Source organism: Cottoperca gobio, chromosome 3 (assembly GCF_900634415.1).
Source record: "Cottoperca gobio chromosome 3, fCotGob3.1, whole genome shotgun sequence".
Taxonomy (NCBI): domain Eukaryota; kingdom Metazoa; phylum Chordata; class Actinopteri; order Perciformes; family Bovichtidae; genus Cottoperca; species Cottoperca gobio.
This window is the reverse complement of record NC_041357.1, coordinates 23,057,507-23,074,501: the sequence shown is the minus strand read 5'-3', so window position 1 is coordinate 23,074,501 and position 16,995 is coordinate 23,057,507. Positions and strand designations below refer to the sequence as shown.

Here is a 16,995-nt window from a genome sequence, read left to right as displayed (position 1 = left end):
CAGCCCATTCATGCAGACAGCCAGAGACCCCCACTAATGTTGATGTTCGATCTATGGACCTGCCTACCCTGGGATATACGCTGATCTACACCTGTCAAGACGGTTTCTATCTGGCTGGGGGATCAGAGCACAGAACCTGCAAAAGTGATGGGAGATGGTCGGGCAAACCCCCGCTCTGCAAAGGTATTCAGATCCTATCTGGAAAATGCACCGCTCGAATAAAATGGGCTAATGTTGAGCCGAGAATTTTAACTGGATGTCGTAATCCCATATGGTTTAGGATAAATACAGATTATCACACTGATATCATTTCTATGCTCTCGTAAATCTGCCTCAGGCGTACCGTGAACGCTGGGGTGAATTCTTTTTTAAAGATTTTAAATCACATACTCATGGCCCTATCTACACTCAAAGACAAGGAGCGAGGCTGAGAATACTGTGATGAATGAGAGAGGAAATAGTCTGCCAGTCGGTTCCTTCTTGTCTGTGGAGCCCCATAATCGATTCATTTCAATGTAATGGGCAACTAGATTATCATTCTTCTACATTAATAAGTACTTCTCATGTTTTCTCACTCCTGTCATCTATTCCCAACCCTATATATACAAAATATACGGTCAATAAGCTTAACTATGAAGTGAGCTGAAATGAACTTAATGCTGTTTTATGTTTCAGTTGGAGTGAAAGTCAATCCTAAAGGCAGAGGAGAGTCAGACGTCCAGAAGAACAAGATTCGAGGTACGCAGAATAAACACCTGCGACACACATTGTTGAACTTAAACCTGTGTATATGTATTGCTCTTGAACTTTTCCTTGTAAGTTTTATAATCAATAAAAGCATTTAGAAGGAGCCGGTGAAGAGAGACTAACACCAAAGAAAAAGACCAAAGTTTTTTGCAAGAATACTGAAGTTTTGAATAAGTCATATTTCTATGTGTGGGATTGAGACAGCCAGAGAGCAACACTAACTGCAGCAGTTCATTAAGGAACCAGAGCAACATTTAAATGTCCTCGTTTCTGTTTCTGTGTCTCCATTACAGTTCCAGTGGATGTGTTCTCTCCCAACTCTGAGTGGAGCGGTTTTTACGAGTATCTAGGGAAAAGACAGGCGACCACATTTACAGTTACTGGGTTCAACACCACCAGTGGCAGAGTTAACGTCACGTTACTGGAAACCAGCGGAGTGTCAATCAGACTGTCAGGTAAAAAAACAGGGAAAACACTAATATTATTAAGAAGCACCAAAAGTCCTATTATCACAATGTTTTAATGCTTTCAGAGTTTGAAATTAGGATACATAAAACTGAGCTAAACAGCTAAATGAAAATAAAATGCAGCTGTCTAACTTCAGAGGAGCATTGTAACACCTCCTGAGTTTTCAGTGACGTATTCAGATTTCTGAAGTTTTGCAGACTTTAAATCGCTCTGTGGCTGTGAATACACCGTCGGCTGATAAAGATTTCCTTCACACCTCTTAGCAAAGTGTTCACCTATATCACGATTCCCTATGTTACACTCAAGTTTTATAAAATTGATCAAGAAAAATGTTTTTTGTGCGAGAGCATTAATCCGTTAAATAATATAACATGCAGGAGCACTGGTGGGAATTATGAACCGCCTGACCAGTTGTGTGCCTGTTCCCCTTTACGCCAATGCATCTGCAGAATCACCGCACAAAATTAGTACCCGAGCAACGTAAATTCATACAATATAGTGTATGAAAATGACTGGCAGGTTAACAAAAAGGTAAAGCTGTCGTGTTTAAGCAACTGAGAAAAAACTGTCTGACACTTAAGTATGTTTTGACATTTCAAGACATTTCAAGACAATCAATAGTTCAGCTTGATCCGGGGTCATGAAAGGTTTTCTGCAGGTAGGAGGCAAAGGCTCTGAATGTATAAAATGATATAATTTAGAATCTGTGATATACCTCTTACAAGGACATGTCATATTGAACATCAACAGTTTCTGTGTTGGCACTATAGTTACCCAAGTAGAGATATGTAGCTGAAGGGTAAATGTCACTTTCTCCACAGTAATATGTCAGCGTGGTGAAGGAAATAGAATATGATAATTCAAAATGTCAAGTTGTCTCCTTTTCTCTGTTTGTCAGTCAACCTGTCTGTGTGTGTGTGTGTGTGTGTGTGTGTGTGTGTGTGTTTCTGTTTGTCATGGTACCTTTGCCTCAATGTCTTTCTCTTTTTCCTGCCAAGTGCCAACACAAATTAGTAGTTAAGTTGCCTTTATATCAATTATACCAGGTTCAGACACAAATCCCATTCTTTGTACCAAAAATAAATGTCTATATATATATATTTATCCAGGTACCTACAAGTCAGAGGAAAACCAGCTGCTGTTGAAGGTGTACCAGGTGAAGGGGCCGACAGAGCATTACTACAGCAAGTTTAAAAACGACAACTGGGCTATGGATGGATATGTAAGACAAACTTCTTTTTCCATTAAGCATTTTCTAAAATGAATGTTTGTTTTTGTACACATCTCTTTATTATATTCTAAGTCAATATCACAATATCAATATCATTACCTGACTGTACAAAAAAATGCATATTTCAAATGTCTTGTGATGTGCGTCACCAAGAAGCTTTTGTTGCAAGGTTGCGTTTTTGTGTGACCTTGCAAGTTCTACCATAGAGAGTCCAGCACGCTACTGACCTGTCCAATAAGTAGTTGCAGCACGTAACTCCCCAAACAAACCTCAATATTATTGATGTATTTGACATTTGCTCTGTGTATTCATAATTTCTCTGATGTACACACGTGTGTTTTTCTTTAGGCTGTGAATGTATTCAATCAGCTACTTCAAATGAGTGAAGTGAGTGTTTAAAAGCAAAAACAAAACAAGCTTACGTGTTCCATGGAGACCTTTTTGAACTTAGTTTGATGTGATATCTGAAGCTGGGACTTCTGAAGATCATGTTTACAGCTGGGGAATAGATTAAAAATCTGATCCTATTTGACTTGCTGACGGAGAAGAAGAGAGGGGAGATTGGAGGAACCGAAGATGGAAGATGCAAAACATAAGAATTTAAAAAGGAAGGAAGGAAGGAGGCACATAGACAGCCAATTTATCATGTTGTGAATGACAGAAAGCGTAAGGGAGGAGAAGAGTCAGGCTGGTAATGGCTGAGTTGTGATTCCTGAAAAGCAATTGCTTTACAGTTAGAAGATGACATTTCAATTGTCGATTTGTGGGTGAAACATTGCTGCTCCAGTCTCCAAAAAAATAGATGGTGGAGCCGGGAAGAAGGGAGGGAATGACCAAAGTACAGGAGCTGGAGAGATATTGTTGACGAGGGACGAAGACAGGGTGAAAACTTACACTCAAATTGATTTCATAATGTAAAATACAAAAAGTGTCACTTCTGCTGTAGTCTAAGATGACAACATCAAGATGACTATGTGTTGTCATCCATCTGTAACTGTACAGGAAGGTCACTACATGTTCACCTTAATGTGCTTTGAGTATTGTCACCCTGCAACCACAGCTGTCTCATACATCCTACATTACAGATACCTTCGCAGGAACGTCCTGCTGTGGGTTTGATTGACAGAATTCAAGACCGTCTATCAAACTACTTCTGTGTCAAACTAGCACTTTATTCTGCAGCGCTTCTGTACCTCCATTACATAATCCTTTAGTGCTGAAGAAAACCTTTACAGGTGGTTGTTCAAAGAACTCGCGTTAAACTTTACTAATATATGAAACCAGGGTGAACAAAGCCCCCGTCTACCTGCATGGACAGTGTATTGTTTAAGATCAAACTACAATCTGAACACTGAACGCTTTGTTTCTCAGGTCACTGCAGAATCAGACCAGAAGACGTTTGTCTACCAGGGGCATATTCACAGTAAAGACTTTGGCAAGTTCCATCTGACGAGACAAGGTAGGTCTGTCTGTAACATCAGCACCAAAAACAAGCACATATAGAACGGCACTCAGAGAACGTTAACGAAAGTGAAACTTCATTTGTGTATCCGCCTATCCATGCTACATCCTTCCACCAAGTTTCATTAAAATCAGACCAGTTGTTTTCCCGTAATCCTGCCAAAACACACACAGACACACAAACGGTGCCGAATAACCTCATAGCCGGAGGTAACGAACAATACAGCCTTGATAACTTCCTATTAGACAATGTCATATTGAAAGTGGGACTATAATATTCAGTTAAATTGAAGTAATATTATAGAAATGTTTTCGTTAGTGTAATGTACAAATAAATGTCGTTTCAGACTGAGTAAACATGAAATGCTGAGCTCAAGTATGCAGACTAATAACACAAAAAGCCTCTATTACACATGCACAAATGGGTGTTTATGTGTTCATGCATGTGTGGGTTCATCTGTTTCTGTATCCCCAGGCCCTGTAACCATGGCAATGGACCCATCCAACCCCTACACAAACAGCAGCTCTGTGGCAGCCGCCATCTTAGTTCCTTTCTTTGCCCTCATCCTGTCTGGATTTGCCTTCTACCTCTACAAGCACAGGTAAGATCAATCCTCAACGTAAATCTGGTAAAGACAAGACAACCAGCAGACTAGAGTACAAAACAGGTGGTGATCTTTAATAGATTTACTTAATGAATACCAAATGTAAGATATAACTTCATCATTTCCAGCACATGTGAATGTTTTATCTTTTACTAACTCAGTCATGCATTTCATTGAAACACCCACTGCTAACTTATTTGAATGAAAGTAGCATGACATCATCGTCTCTTAAGACTCCTGTTGATGAAAGTTGTATTACTGCTTTTAGTCAATGTTCTTCTCATTCTGAGAGACAAAACTTATCTCTTTAAACTATTATCAAGTTAGTCCAGCAAAGTTTTTGTTGCACTTCAACTTTTAATCTTGCACCACTTTTATTAACCTTTGAAAGTCATCCTACTTTTAAAAAGTAAAATCGTAGGTTGCTGGATAGGAGTTTACAGAAGGTCGTAGCTGAATTAAAATAAATAAATAATGAAAACGAATGATTTTGTCGGGGGTTTATTGCCCTATACGCAAAACTCTATAAACAAGTTCTTGTCATTTAACTACTTTTAATAGGTAACAATCAAATGCATCTATAAGAGAGGTCTTTTTTGCAAATGCCATGGCATTTAATCGGACCTTAAAGCATCAATTAAAAGAAAGCCGTTACTGAGAGTAAGCGTCGAACACTGACTAAATAACTCCTTAGTCCTACTCTGAAGGAAAGGTCAAACCTAAAGCACAATTTATAGCAGTCATTCTGAGATGCTTGATAAATATGAGCACTGACGCACAGTTTCGTATTTATGTTTTAAGACGGCGACATCAGTTGTAGCTGCGTCTGAAGTATTTTTGAAGTGGCATTGAAACAATATTGTAGTCTAGCACAATAGTGTAACCCTTTTTAACTTTCCCCTTCACAAAACAAATCACACAACTTCTGTATTTGGAGACACATAAGCTCTAATTTAACGAAGGTGCAAATGCAGGCGCACATGGATATAGACTGTTGTTTAATTTGGTGACCAGAGGTGAAAGTGCAGCACAGCCAAGATAGATCGTCAGCAGTTAGAGTCTCATTGCACCACCATGACACCTTTGCATTCGTCACGCAGGCCAGGAGCGAAAATGTTTTGCCTACAGTCGTTCAAAGTCTTTCAAAATGTTGTTTGACTGAATGTGCACCTTCTGTAACGATCACATTTACATGACAACATCTTTAAAAGGGAAAACACATCAACAAGCAATTATGGGCAATAATTATATCATAGTCCACATTTTTCTTAATGACATTGAAAGTTAAATACTGATGAAGGATGAGTTTTACCACAGAGGTGCAGCCAGACAAGTCATTTACTTTCAAATTCATCAACCAGCATCAACATGGAGCCGGTGAAAGAAATTAATGATTTGATTAATGAAATTATTTTTTATTTTATTTTATTATTTTCTTTAAAAGCTTAATTAGTGAGTCACTTCAAAAACGTAGTAGAGGAGAAAGCTGTTGGATAAAAGTCGTATCCTTCAACACTATTTAAGTTAATTAGGTGGACCAGGTATGTGTTTTGGAAGGAGAGTCAGGTTTACAGAACTTAACATAATTAGAGCTCCAAACAGACCATGAACACTAAATCACTTTGACCTAAAAGTATTATTATTTTCCTAGAAAGTTCACTAAAGACTATTCCTTAATGTCATCATTAACGTTTCCTACATTAGACCTTTTTAAGATTCTTCTGTTCTCACTTCTGCACTTCTTCACTCAAAGTTTTAAAAAGTCATCAAACTCATCTGACAAAAGTCATTACACGCTAACCCGTTAGCTTGACTCTTTGCACATATCTATTCATATCATTTATTATAGTGTGTTTCATTTATTGAGACTATTTATAGTGTTCTCTGTTTCATATCTGTCATATTTATATACCTGTATTATACGTGTACATTACACTTTGCACTTCTGGTTAGATGCTAACTGCATTTCATTGTCCCAGTGCGTGTGCTCTGTGCGATGACAATACAGTTGAATCTGATGTGTTATGGTGGCTGCGTGCTACAGTATTCTGTCTGCAGTGAAATATAGACTAATGCATTAGTAATGTGCTTTGCTATGTACTAACTAGTTAGAATAGTAAGTCCTGTGACTGCTTTGTACAGTATAAAGATGAATGTTGTGGTTAAATGAAAGGAAATCATCTCCAACATTCTTTTATTGAACAAAATAAAGATTGACAACAAAAGGCATTAATAAAAAAAGAGTTTTAAAGTGCTGTTTTCTACTGATACTCTCTTTCAGCTAACTCACAACATCCCTTAATGCAATATCGTAGTCTTTCGCGATGTGTTTATCGTATAAGTTGACATTGCAATAACAAGAAAGAAACGATATATCTTGTGCAGATTTACACAGACATTGACAGTAGCAGTTAGCGTAGCATAGTAACAGATATTAACAACACTGTGTTACACAACCTGCTAACAGTTAGCTGTGTGCAATGAGAGTTGATGTATATTAAAGTTGATGGTTGTATGCAGGACATTGTCTGCTGACACAGATGACAATGAGAGACCAAAAGACACCTGGGGGCCTGGCGGCAGGTAAGACTGGCACCTGTCATCCACCTGGTTTCAAACAGCAACCAGACCTCCGCCCGCCGCCACATCCTCCGTCAAACTCGTCATCCCTTGTTTTTAGTTTTTAAGCTTTTTCTTCATGTTGTTTAGTAAGGCTGCACAACTGAGCTGCGTTATGTACTTTGTCCTACTCTATTTTGTATTTCTGGAAGATAAAAACAAAGTGAATATTTATTCTGAGGGGAATGAAACACACATACTCCTTATATATATATATATATATATATATATATATATATATATATATATGTAATTGTAATCTTACGTTTTAAAGGCAGTGCAGCCGTACTGTGTCAAAACAAATCATTTAAAGCTAGAAAGAGATTTATTTTGTCTTTGATCTCATTGTCATCTCTCCGTCAGCATGATGTCATCAAGAACAAATACCGTATTTGATGTACTATAAAGTGGTTTCATCAAAACAAGTGATATGTGCAGTAGCAGTCAAAAGTTTGACTCATTCAATGAGTGAGAATGTGTGTCCAAACGTTTGACTGGTACTGTACGTATCACTTGTTTTGATGAAACCACTTTATAGTAATAACAATTCTGTATGCTGCTGCTTTTCTCTTTTATTTCTAGTGTTATTATAACTTCCATCTTGACTTGACAGTAGGTGTGTGGTTTATAATGCCCTCGACCAACATAATGTCAAGTTGAAATTAGAATATGTATTTACATCACAATGTAATATCTTAAATGATACATTTAAAGTAAGGTGTTCAGTGTGCACTCTGCAGTTTCTTCCTGCGCTGGCCTATATGTCTACAGTATCTATGATACCGTCAAAGCAATTATGTGAGCTGTTTCTCATCCTACCAATAAAACGAAACTATTGCACCTACAGCCCCGATCAGAAACTAGTGCAGCGACTTGAACTACTGCCATGCAAGGAGGTCTGCGGTGTGTGTGTTGGTGTGTGTGCAGTTTTGTAAAGTAATGGGTTGAGCATGTAGGGTAGACTTAGTAGCTCCCTAGGGTTGGATTTCTACCAGCGTGCACACGCACACACACACACACACACACACACACACACTCACTCTTAATGAGGTCAGAGTCAAACAGTGTTTCGGCTGCAGCACTCCTCCCTGCTAATAGTTCCACAGGGTTTGGGAGTAAGTGATTATATCTAACTGGATTATAGGACTTGATTATCCAAAAATGTAATCTGCGACAAACAGACAAATTAGGACGGGGTAGTCATATTTCACCGCATATCCGTTTGAACCCCCGCAGTAAGTTTCTTAAAATCCTCATTCAGCCAGATAGACTAATAATACATTCTTTTGAACTAAAAACCATTGGGTACCATTTGCAGGATGATGACAGGTTGCACGCACGCAGACTCACTCACATGAGGGCAGCAGATGGGCACTGGGCAGCTGGACCACTGAAGCAGACAGTTGTTATGGTTCATGTTCTCGCTCCTGCCATTAGTCTCCCTGCAATTTGTAGATTTCTACCAGAGACCTGCTCTTACTAAGGTTGCTCCTTTATTCTCAAGGGTAAAGCTCTTGCCCAACATGCCTAACTAGAAAGCTGAAAGGACAGAGAAGGCTATTTTAAGATGACTTTTTTTGATTAAATGTTGGTACTTTAATTGGTAGTCAAACTAAAAGAGGCAATATAATACAGATATATAGTCAATATTCAGTTAATCTACACACCTATAATTATGTGTAAGTTTCTCTGCATGAATAGTACTAGAACATTCTGCCCTTCAGTAATTCTTGAACTCATACATCCTTAATTTTACTGACCTGTGCTTTTAAGATCAGTGATGTTGATTAGGACATGCAATGTAAAGCATAACATTGTCTTCTCACACACATTTAGTACCGCTATTTTGCAGTGAGCAATCTTTTCTCCAAAACAAACTTGATAGACACGTCAGACCACAGAGCAACATGAGCATCACATAAGTGGCACATGATATAATCTAACCTTTTGGCTCTAGTTTGGTTCATCAACTTCAGGAATCTTTAGCTGCTAGATGCTTTTATTCACTGTTGGGGTTCATTGCTGATTTGTGCTGGGCAAGGGACACTTGGCAGATTTGATCTGGTTTTATTGGAAATGGCTGCCTGTGGTTTTATATGATATAGTTGGTGAGAGCTTTTACACATTGTGTAACAAAACAAGGGCGTCAGCAAATTTGTGCAACTTAAACTTGCTTTCCTAAAATGTCTATGAGTTTGTGTTTTGCTTGTCATTTTGTGTTTATGAGACCGGCACCCTTTTGGTTTTGCTGTGCTTTGCAAAGATATCCCTGTGAAACCAAATACATGCAATGAACACCATTGTTTCCTTCTCATTTTGTTTTGCAGGACTCGTCCCAAGGTCCAGTACAATGGCTATGTCGGCCATGAGACCTCCAATGGTCAGGCATCATTTGAAAACCCAATGTATGACACCAACATGAAGCCCACTGAGGCTAAGGCCGTTCGATTCGACACCACACTCAATACAGTTTGTACTGTGGTATAGTACAACAAACCTGCCACCACCTAAACAGTGGTTCAGTCCAACCTCCCTGTCTCCCTGTGGTTTAACCAAACAGAGAAGAAAAAACTAATGATTTGGACTTATCATCGTGAGCAGTCTGTTGTAGCGTGCTGGTCCTCTGTCAGCATCATGTGCACAGTATGCTCCACCTCCTACCTGAGATGAAGGTATCATCCACCTCTACCTATAGTCTGAAAGAGCAAAAATAAGTTGGACTCGGTACACAAGGGAGTAGACAATGAAAACATCAAATGTGTTGTTCAGGAGATCAATGCTGGGACCAGAATTCTTCTTAAGCACTGTTGCCATTCAGACACCAAGGAAAAACACAGCAAGCTGGTGCAACTAATTCCTCCAACAGCGACCTCATTAAACGGTGATCGTCCAGTGTCAGTTGACTACTGCAAAATTTGCCCCAATATGGAAAGGGTTTTGTACGGCCAGAGTCTTACGGCCCTTGAATACGCTCCCTGTTACCCAACCTAACCCCATACCCCATGCCAAATTGGTAGTATAGGCCAACTCTTAACTTACTAACTCCCCTGCTGCAGGCCAGACATGGGTGTGACCGATGCAAAGTTCTACCCTCAGGGGAAGCACATACATTATTCCACCCTTTTACCCCCTCCAGACATGGAAAAGTAATTGGATTGTTCCTAATATGTCAACACAAAAACCATCATTGGTGCTGGACCAAAAACCTTCCATCACGCCGGACTTGACAGAACTGGACTCTGTCTGATATTGATCGTACAGACTGCTGCAAAGTTGACAACCAAATGCAGTCGATGCAGTGACAAGCTCAACCAGACCAATTCCTTTAAAGAAAAATTCTCATCCAGTACTGGACACTAGTATTAGATTAGTACTAGGAGTGATGGAATAGTGCTAGACGTGCCAGGGTCAAATAACCGTTGCAGATCAGTTTAAAATGTTTGTTTTAGCCTACATGGACAACTGAATGGTTTAATATAGCAGGACAATCGCAGAGTTAGGTAAGTAGATTTTTCCATTTCTCAAACAGCTTCCTGTGATTGACTTTTCCTTCTGCCACTTATTGTATTGCCTATTATGACATTGTCCACCTACAGTATTTGGCAACTAGTGTAGGCTAAAACATACCCAATCAAGCATTTGCAAATGCTATTTTCCCCAGGTTTAATACAAGAACCTGTAAACTAGTTCTAGATGAGTTTTAGACGTTTTCAAATATTCTATAGAGATACTACACGCTTAAAATCGGTCCTATGTACAATATTCAACACTAGCACTAGGCAGACTGCTGAACCAGAAAACCAGACATTTGAGTTGCCGGGCTGGTGTACACAGAGGCCTGTCTCACACAATCAAAGAGTCAGACAGCTGACTCTTGTTCTTGGACTAGCCAGGATTCTGTGCTTGGTGGCTGAACAAGTGGAAGCCTGGAGGCAATAAGCTGTCAAGATCGTCAACTGCTGCAATCAGCTGTGGCCAAATCCAGGAAATGATTTGTCTTCTCCTAACTCCGGTCGGGATTATCAGTCAAGTGATGATTGATTTCTTTTCTACAGCATACTCTCCAGCCACAAGGTCGGAAATAGATCAACAGATTAACAGACGGACTGGTTGACTGACAGAAGTTAGACAAACGGACACACACGAATGGACAGAAAGCCTCTTCTGTCAGTCGTGCTGGAAAAGAGAGACAAGGACAGGTTGCTATGGAAAAGGAGGCAAATGGTTGTCGCTATTTGTCTCTTCTGGCATTTTTCTTCAGTGAAGATATTGATGAACAGACTCTATGTTCAAATACCCAGTGGCCCCATGGGACTTCCCAAACCACTGCTGCTGGGGACCCCAAAATATAAACTTTATATAAACTCTTAAATCGCACAAATTTTGCACTAGTGTGTTTTTCTGACTGGGTTATGAAATAAATGAATAATTTTTGGGTCTGAAATGGGTTTGAAAAATTAGTCATTCAAAAAAGAGAATTTTATTCAAAAACTTCTATCTTTAAAAAGATGACAAAATGACAAAATACAGGGTTACACAGTGTTTGTATATACACATTTATATTTCACACTCCCTGATAGCAGAAGGTGTGACCACATGCTATATACCGTTGTTTATTTTGTTGCCACGACAACACGCTAGCCAACCAGAAAGTTGGGATCAGTTTACCCTCGGACCTCTGAGCTTTTAAGTGTCACATAATGACGCCCTTTCTTTGTGCCAATTATAGAACAGTGGATGTTTCTGAAAGCTCATACTGGATTCTGCCACTGCTGTGATATGTGGAAGAAATATTCAGAAAGGCTCATATCAATAATATGCAGCATGGTCCCACTGAAACACGGGTACCACACCTGCTACTTTTATTTTCAGGTAATAACCTCCACACAGTGCTATATGAAATAGTACACAAAGATTAATAGTATCTCAACATGGGCACATGTTTCAGTTTAGCAGACGGTGTGAGCGTTCAGAAACAACGTGTGACTGTTTCTCTAACTCTCTTTAAAAATATGTGTTGCCAGTGTCCCCAACTACCTACACGATCATACATCATCTCTGAACACATTTGACATATCTGAAACATGATCTTACTTCAACACATCTTTTTAAAGAGCTCACAGCGTATTTCTGGTCTGTTTGAGAACTTGTCACGTAAGGCAGAGGACAAACAGATACAGTACGAAGACAACATGCACAATTATTGTTGTCGACAGCTATCGCCCGCTTTCCATTGTTTGAGAAATACCTCGTGTGCGGAGAGTAAGTTACATCCTGCTTATCAATGCTTGAAACTCACTGCAACAAATACACAAGCTTAGCGAGTGGGACCTTGCATTCATCTTATTTCCTGGTGTTTTAAGTCAAAATGTCGCACTAACACACGCAAGTCTGCAGGATTCCAGAAAATCCACTCGTTTCTAATCACTTGCCAAGCTTGTTATTTCTCGCAGTGTTCGCTCAGAATATTTGTATTTTTTTCGAAAGATGCTGCACTTTGGTTTAGATCACAGATGTAACTGCTTTCAGTGTCTTCAGACTTGTTTCTTGTTTGTTTCACTCTCCATGCACTCCATTCTGACATTACACCTCAGGCATCTGCTTTAACCTGCATGCTTTGTATTGTCCAAATTCATTTTCGTTTCTGTTTCCCATGTTTTCAATCATTCGACCTCAAACCATCATACTGTCACACCCGCAAACAATAAATCACAAATCCATTCATTCACACACACACACACAAATGCGATCAAATGGTGAGTGGAATGTATGAGATGTCAGATAAATAAAACTTGATAAAATGACAATGTTGTCCATGAAACACACATTACAGTGTTTATTTCACTCAATTCACTAAAATCAGAGAGTGGATTTTCACAAGAACTCAAATACTGAAGAGAAAAACATATGGCATGAGAAGGTTGTCACATCCACACATATTTAATTAAGTGAGAATGAATTGACAAGCAAATTGCAGCTTTATTTACATTTCCTGCTCATTTAATTGAAAAATATTTTTCCCGACCTGCATGTTGCGATTGAAATGTCCCAAAACAATGGCGATTGTGTTTGGAAGCATGACTACGGGATATTGTTGGTATTATCATATTCATTGTTAGCCTGTGATTCACAGCCCCCCCGAGTCAGGGTCATGGCTACGCAGCCAGAAACACGTACAGCAGTGTGAGGCACAGAGAACAACACTGGCAAGAGTTAAAGGAGGCGACGAGACAGAAGACACAGCGTTGAAAATCTCCTCACAGAAATAAAGTAGACATCTGTAAACAACAGTAGAGCGTCTGCTCACAAGATAGTGAGCCTCCTCTCTTTTTATTGCTGGAGTGCACCCTGTGCTTCTAATTTAATTGATTTAATTAATTCAGTCGAGATTTCCTATGGAGTCAAGAGAGCATAATGGAGCCTGAAAATTAGAGGCTGCAAGGTGCCACAGGCGTAATAAAAGGTCTAATTTTTAACAATTAATGACACAGATCTGATCTCCCAGTGTGCCCAAACAAGAAAATTCAGACTCAGCATTGTCCCAATTTATACCGGCATGAAAGGATCAGAGTGGCTCTCCAGAGGTTAGATTTCACATCGTGTGTACACGTAGTTATCTGGAGAAATGCAAAGAGACCATAATACAGTCTCGAGCTTAAAGCGGAAATCTTAAGTTATTACAATACTTCTATCATTCTTATTCTCCTTGATTGTGATACCTGTACTCGGATGAATTAAGACTAACGATATCTACATATCACATTATTAAAAGTCTTCAACAGGCTCACAAAAACAGATCTCCATTATAGCCGGTTTGTACTCCAAAAGGAGAGAGTTGTCGAGCTGATTGCTGGACATAATTCATTTTCATTACTATTTAAAATGAAAGGATTGTAAATGATTGAAAGACACTCCTCTGTGATGTCCTCCTGTGTTTCCTCTCGCCTATAAAAAGGTCGATTGTTGAGGCTCAGATTAAGATCCGTCTTGGACATGATCTTACAATGGACAACATTTTTATAGAAATGTGTCGCAATTTATTTAAAATCCGAACTGAATCCAATGGAATAACAAAGGACCCTGCCCGCTGAAGCTTTTCGATCCATTTCTACGGGAAAAAGTAAAAAAAAAGGCTGATACAGTGACTTCATCCGTTTATAGATCAGTCTCCTTCTGAACATGACGCATACCTTCCTCGAGATACCTTAAAAATGTGGACATCACTCAAGACTTTCTCTGCAACTTCTGAAAAAGTTTCCACATTTGTCCTTAATTTGCCATGTCAGCAGTCCTCGCCATTTAAAAGAGCGACAGCTGGCTACATGTAAAAAAAAACATTTTTTAATAACCCACCAAGTAAATTTTGAAATGCCAAGGTTGTTTCTGCTTCTTCAGCGAAGACTTGTTCACAGTTTGGGAAGAAGTTTGGCCCTTACTTCCTCTCAAGTGGTATCGTCAGCAGTCCTCATTGAAACAAATGGGCCCAGGTTGATGCAAGACCAGAAATAAGGAAAAAAACAGCTGAAAATTGTCACACGTTGCCTTTTCACACAGTGTTACACGGCAGCGATGAGCTTCTTCCCACCAGGTATTGAAAAAACCTAATAAATTTAATTTAAGATGTATCTCCATTACATCAAGGTCGTGTCTGAGAGACATTGCAACGTACATTGACCCCGGTAGGACGCTGAACCTTTCCTGTAGGAATACTGTAGTGCTGCTGCTCTCAGATTCAGTTTGTCGTGTCATTTAAATATTCAGTATTTCCCTTGACAGGCCTTTGTGTCGCCTTCTTCTCTATAGTTTGAATAGGACAGACTTCTCATGCCAAACGTTCAAACATTGGAGCTTTGAAAAAAATCTACATCCTGGTGTGTCGGATTGAACGTGAGTTGACTTGCAAGCCCTGCTTCACTCGTCAGTGCAAAATATGAATAATTTTCATTTCGGCACATGGCAGCTTGTAGATTGGGACACCACACACACAATGAGTGTTATATTCACACATCATGGTGACGGGATGCATTCTCCGCAACACATTTTGACATGCAGTAAATTAGTTTGTTGCTTATAAACGTGTACTGAAAAAATATTGTTTCATATTTTGTTGTCCTAAATGGCACAGAGATAAGTTGAAAAAACGGGCAAGTCCTTACCAGGACGCTGCCATCGGCATCAAAGTTATTGTTTTATGCGTCATTATCACCGTCATTATCATCTCTACTGTCACCTCGCATCATCATCATCATCATCATGTGCTGCTGAACTTGAAGTAGGTGCAAAAGAAAAAAGTTTTGTACAGAAATCTATTTTTTATGGAGAATTTGTAAAAAACAAAAACAAATTATTAAACATGCTGTACTTTTTATGAATAATGATGTAGGTACAACAAATTCTTGTTCACTAAAGTCAATGTTTTTACTGTTACACACCATGTAAACATCTATGGTTCAAACTGAGTATCGAATATCAAAATGTCATATGATCTCTTTTGTCCATTATGGCTGCTTTTACACAGGAACAGAAAACCTTGTGGGACCCAGAGTTAATGTTCTTCCAGCTGGAGAGACACTTATCTCTAGGTCACACCTGTAAAAGTTTTATATCCAAAATCGAAGACACTTCAGTCTTATAAAATGATGTGTCGGCTCCAACTCCTCTACAGCTCGGGGTCGTTTCTTTTTGAACATTGACATTTTAAATTCACTATTCATTTGCAAAAATATGGTATATAATGTGGCTTTTAATGTGGCAGCTGTGCCACACGAGTTGCCTGAGCATTGGTGATTTCTTGCATTATGTTTACATACATTTTCTCAGTAAATTTTAGATACACAAATTTTCCGAAAACACCAGATGTTTAGTGTCATAATGTCATGAACAGTATTCATGGATGGGTTGAACATGACCTTTATAAAAAAAAAAAAAGAGAGAGAGAGACAGTGTTCTTGTGTAACAGCAGCTCTGTGTGGCTGATCCTGATGTCTATATCTGGGAGAAGATGCCTTCCACAGGCACAAAAGATTTTGGATGACTTGACCCCTTTTACGCCCCCAAAATCTAAACCTCATGTCTGTCTAAGCAAGGAGGTATCTGGTACTCCTTGCTTAGACATTATGGGTTTAGAGTGGAAAATAAAATAGTGGTACATTTAGGCTCTTAACGGCGGCATTAGCAAAATCGGCAACAGTTTTGGAGGCTCCTAACTTGTCAAACAGTTTTGAACTAAAGGACGGAAAATGTCATTTTTCTGTCCTGTCATGAGATGGTGAAAGAGAAACAACATGGAGTGTTATAAATGATTAAACAACAGATACTGTTTGTGTATGCAGCCTCACAACCTGCTGTTAAAGAGACTCAAAGTTTATCTATCAGATATTTTGAAAACATTATTTGAGAATAAAGTTTTTGATACAATACTTTTTCCTTTGTACCAATGTTTTTCTATCCTGATTTGTGAATCTACGATTTAGTATGATTTTGTTTTGTTGAATATGTTCAATTACACGCCTGAGGCTGGAGCCTCTGTGTGCGTGTGTTCTTGTTTTCTTTCCACAGGTTTTCCAGTTTCCCTGCACAGTCTAAAGATATACTTGTCAGGTGTGTTTATAGTTACCCTCTAAAAGCAAGGCTCGATAATAACTGTAGCCAGCGTGCTATTGGCAACCATTCTGAGAAATTTACAACTAATTCTTGGCCTTGACTTTTAAACATATAAATATGAAATGGGAACAGGAGAAGGCAAAAAAGTACAGCCCCAAAATAAATACATTTTAAATTGATATTTAAATATTAACCACATGTTGATGCTCCATGCTGCGGTGTTGGCTCTTCCAGTCTCCTCATCTGTACGTGAGAGGGGAT

At 39.0% G+C, this 16,995-nt stretch overlaps 1 protein-coding gene across 1 annotated transcript in view; it reads left to right on the top strand.

Moving 5' to 3' along the window:
- LOC115003981 (CUB and sushi domain-containing protein 1-like) overlaps positions 1-16,553 on the top strand; it is a 255,742-nt gene extending 239,189 nt beyond the window's left edge. The window contains 7 exon segments of the mRNA XM_029425927.1: positions 4-183; positions 676-738; positions 1,041-1,202; positions 2,325-2,437; positions 3,818-3,905; positions 4,383-4,509; positions 9,459-16,553. Coding sequence (XP_029281787.1) covers positions 4-183; positions 676-738; positions 1,041-1,202; positions 2,325-2,437; positions 3,818-3,905; positions 4,383-4,509; positions 9,459-9,618 — 893 coding nt within the window. The 3' untranslated portion in view covers positions 9,619-16,553.
- Positions 16,554-16,995: the final 442 nt, after the last annotated feature.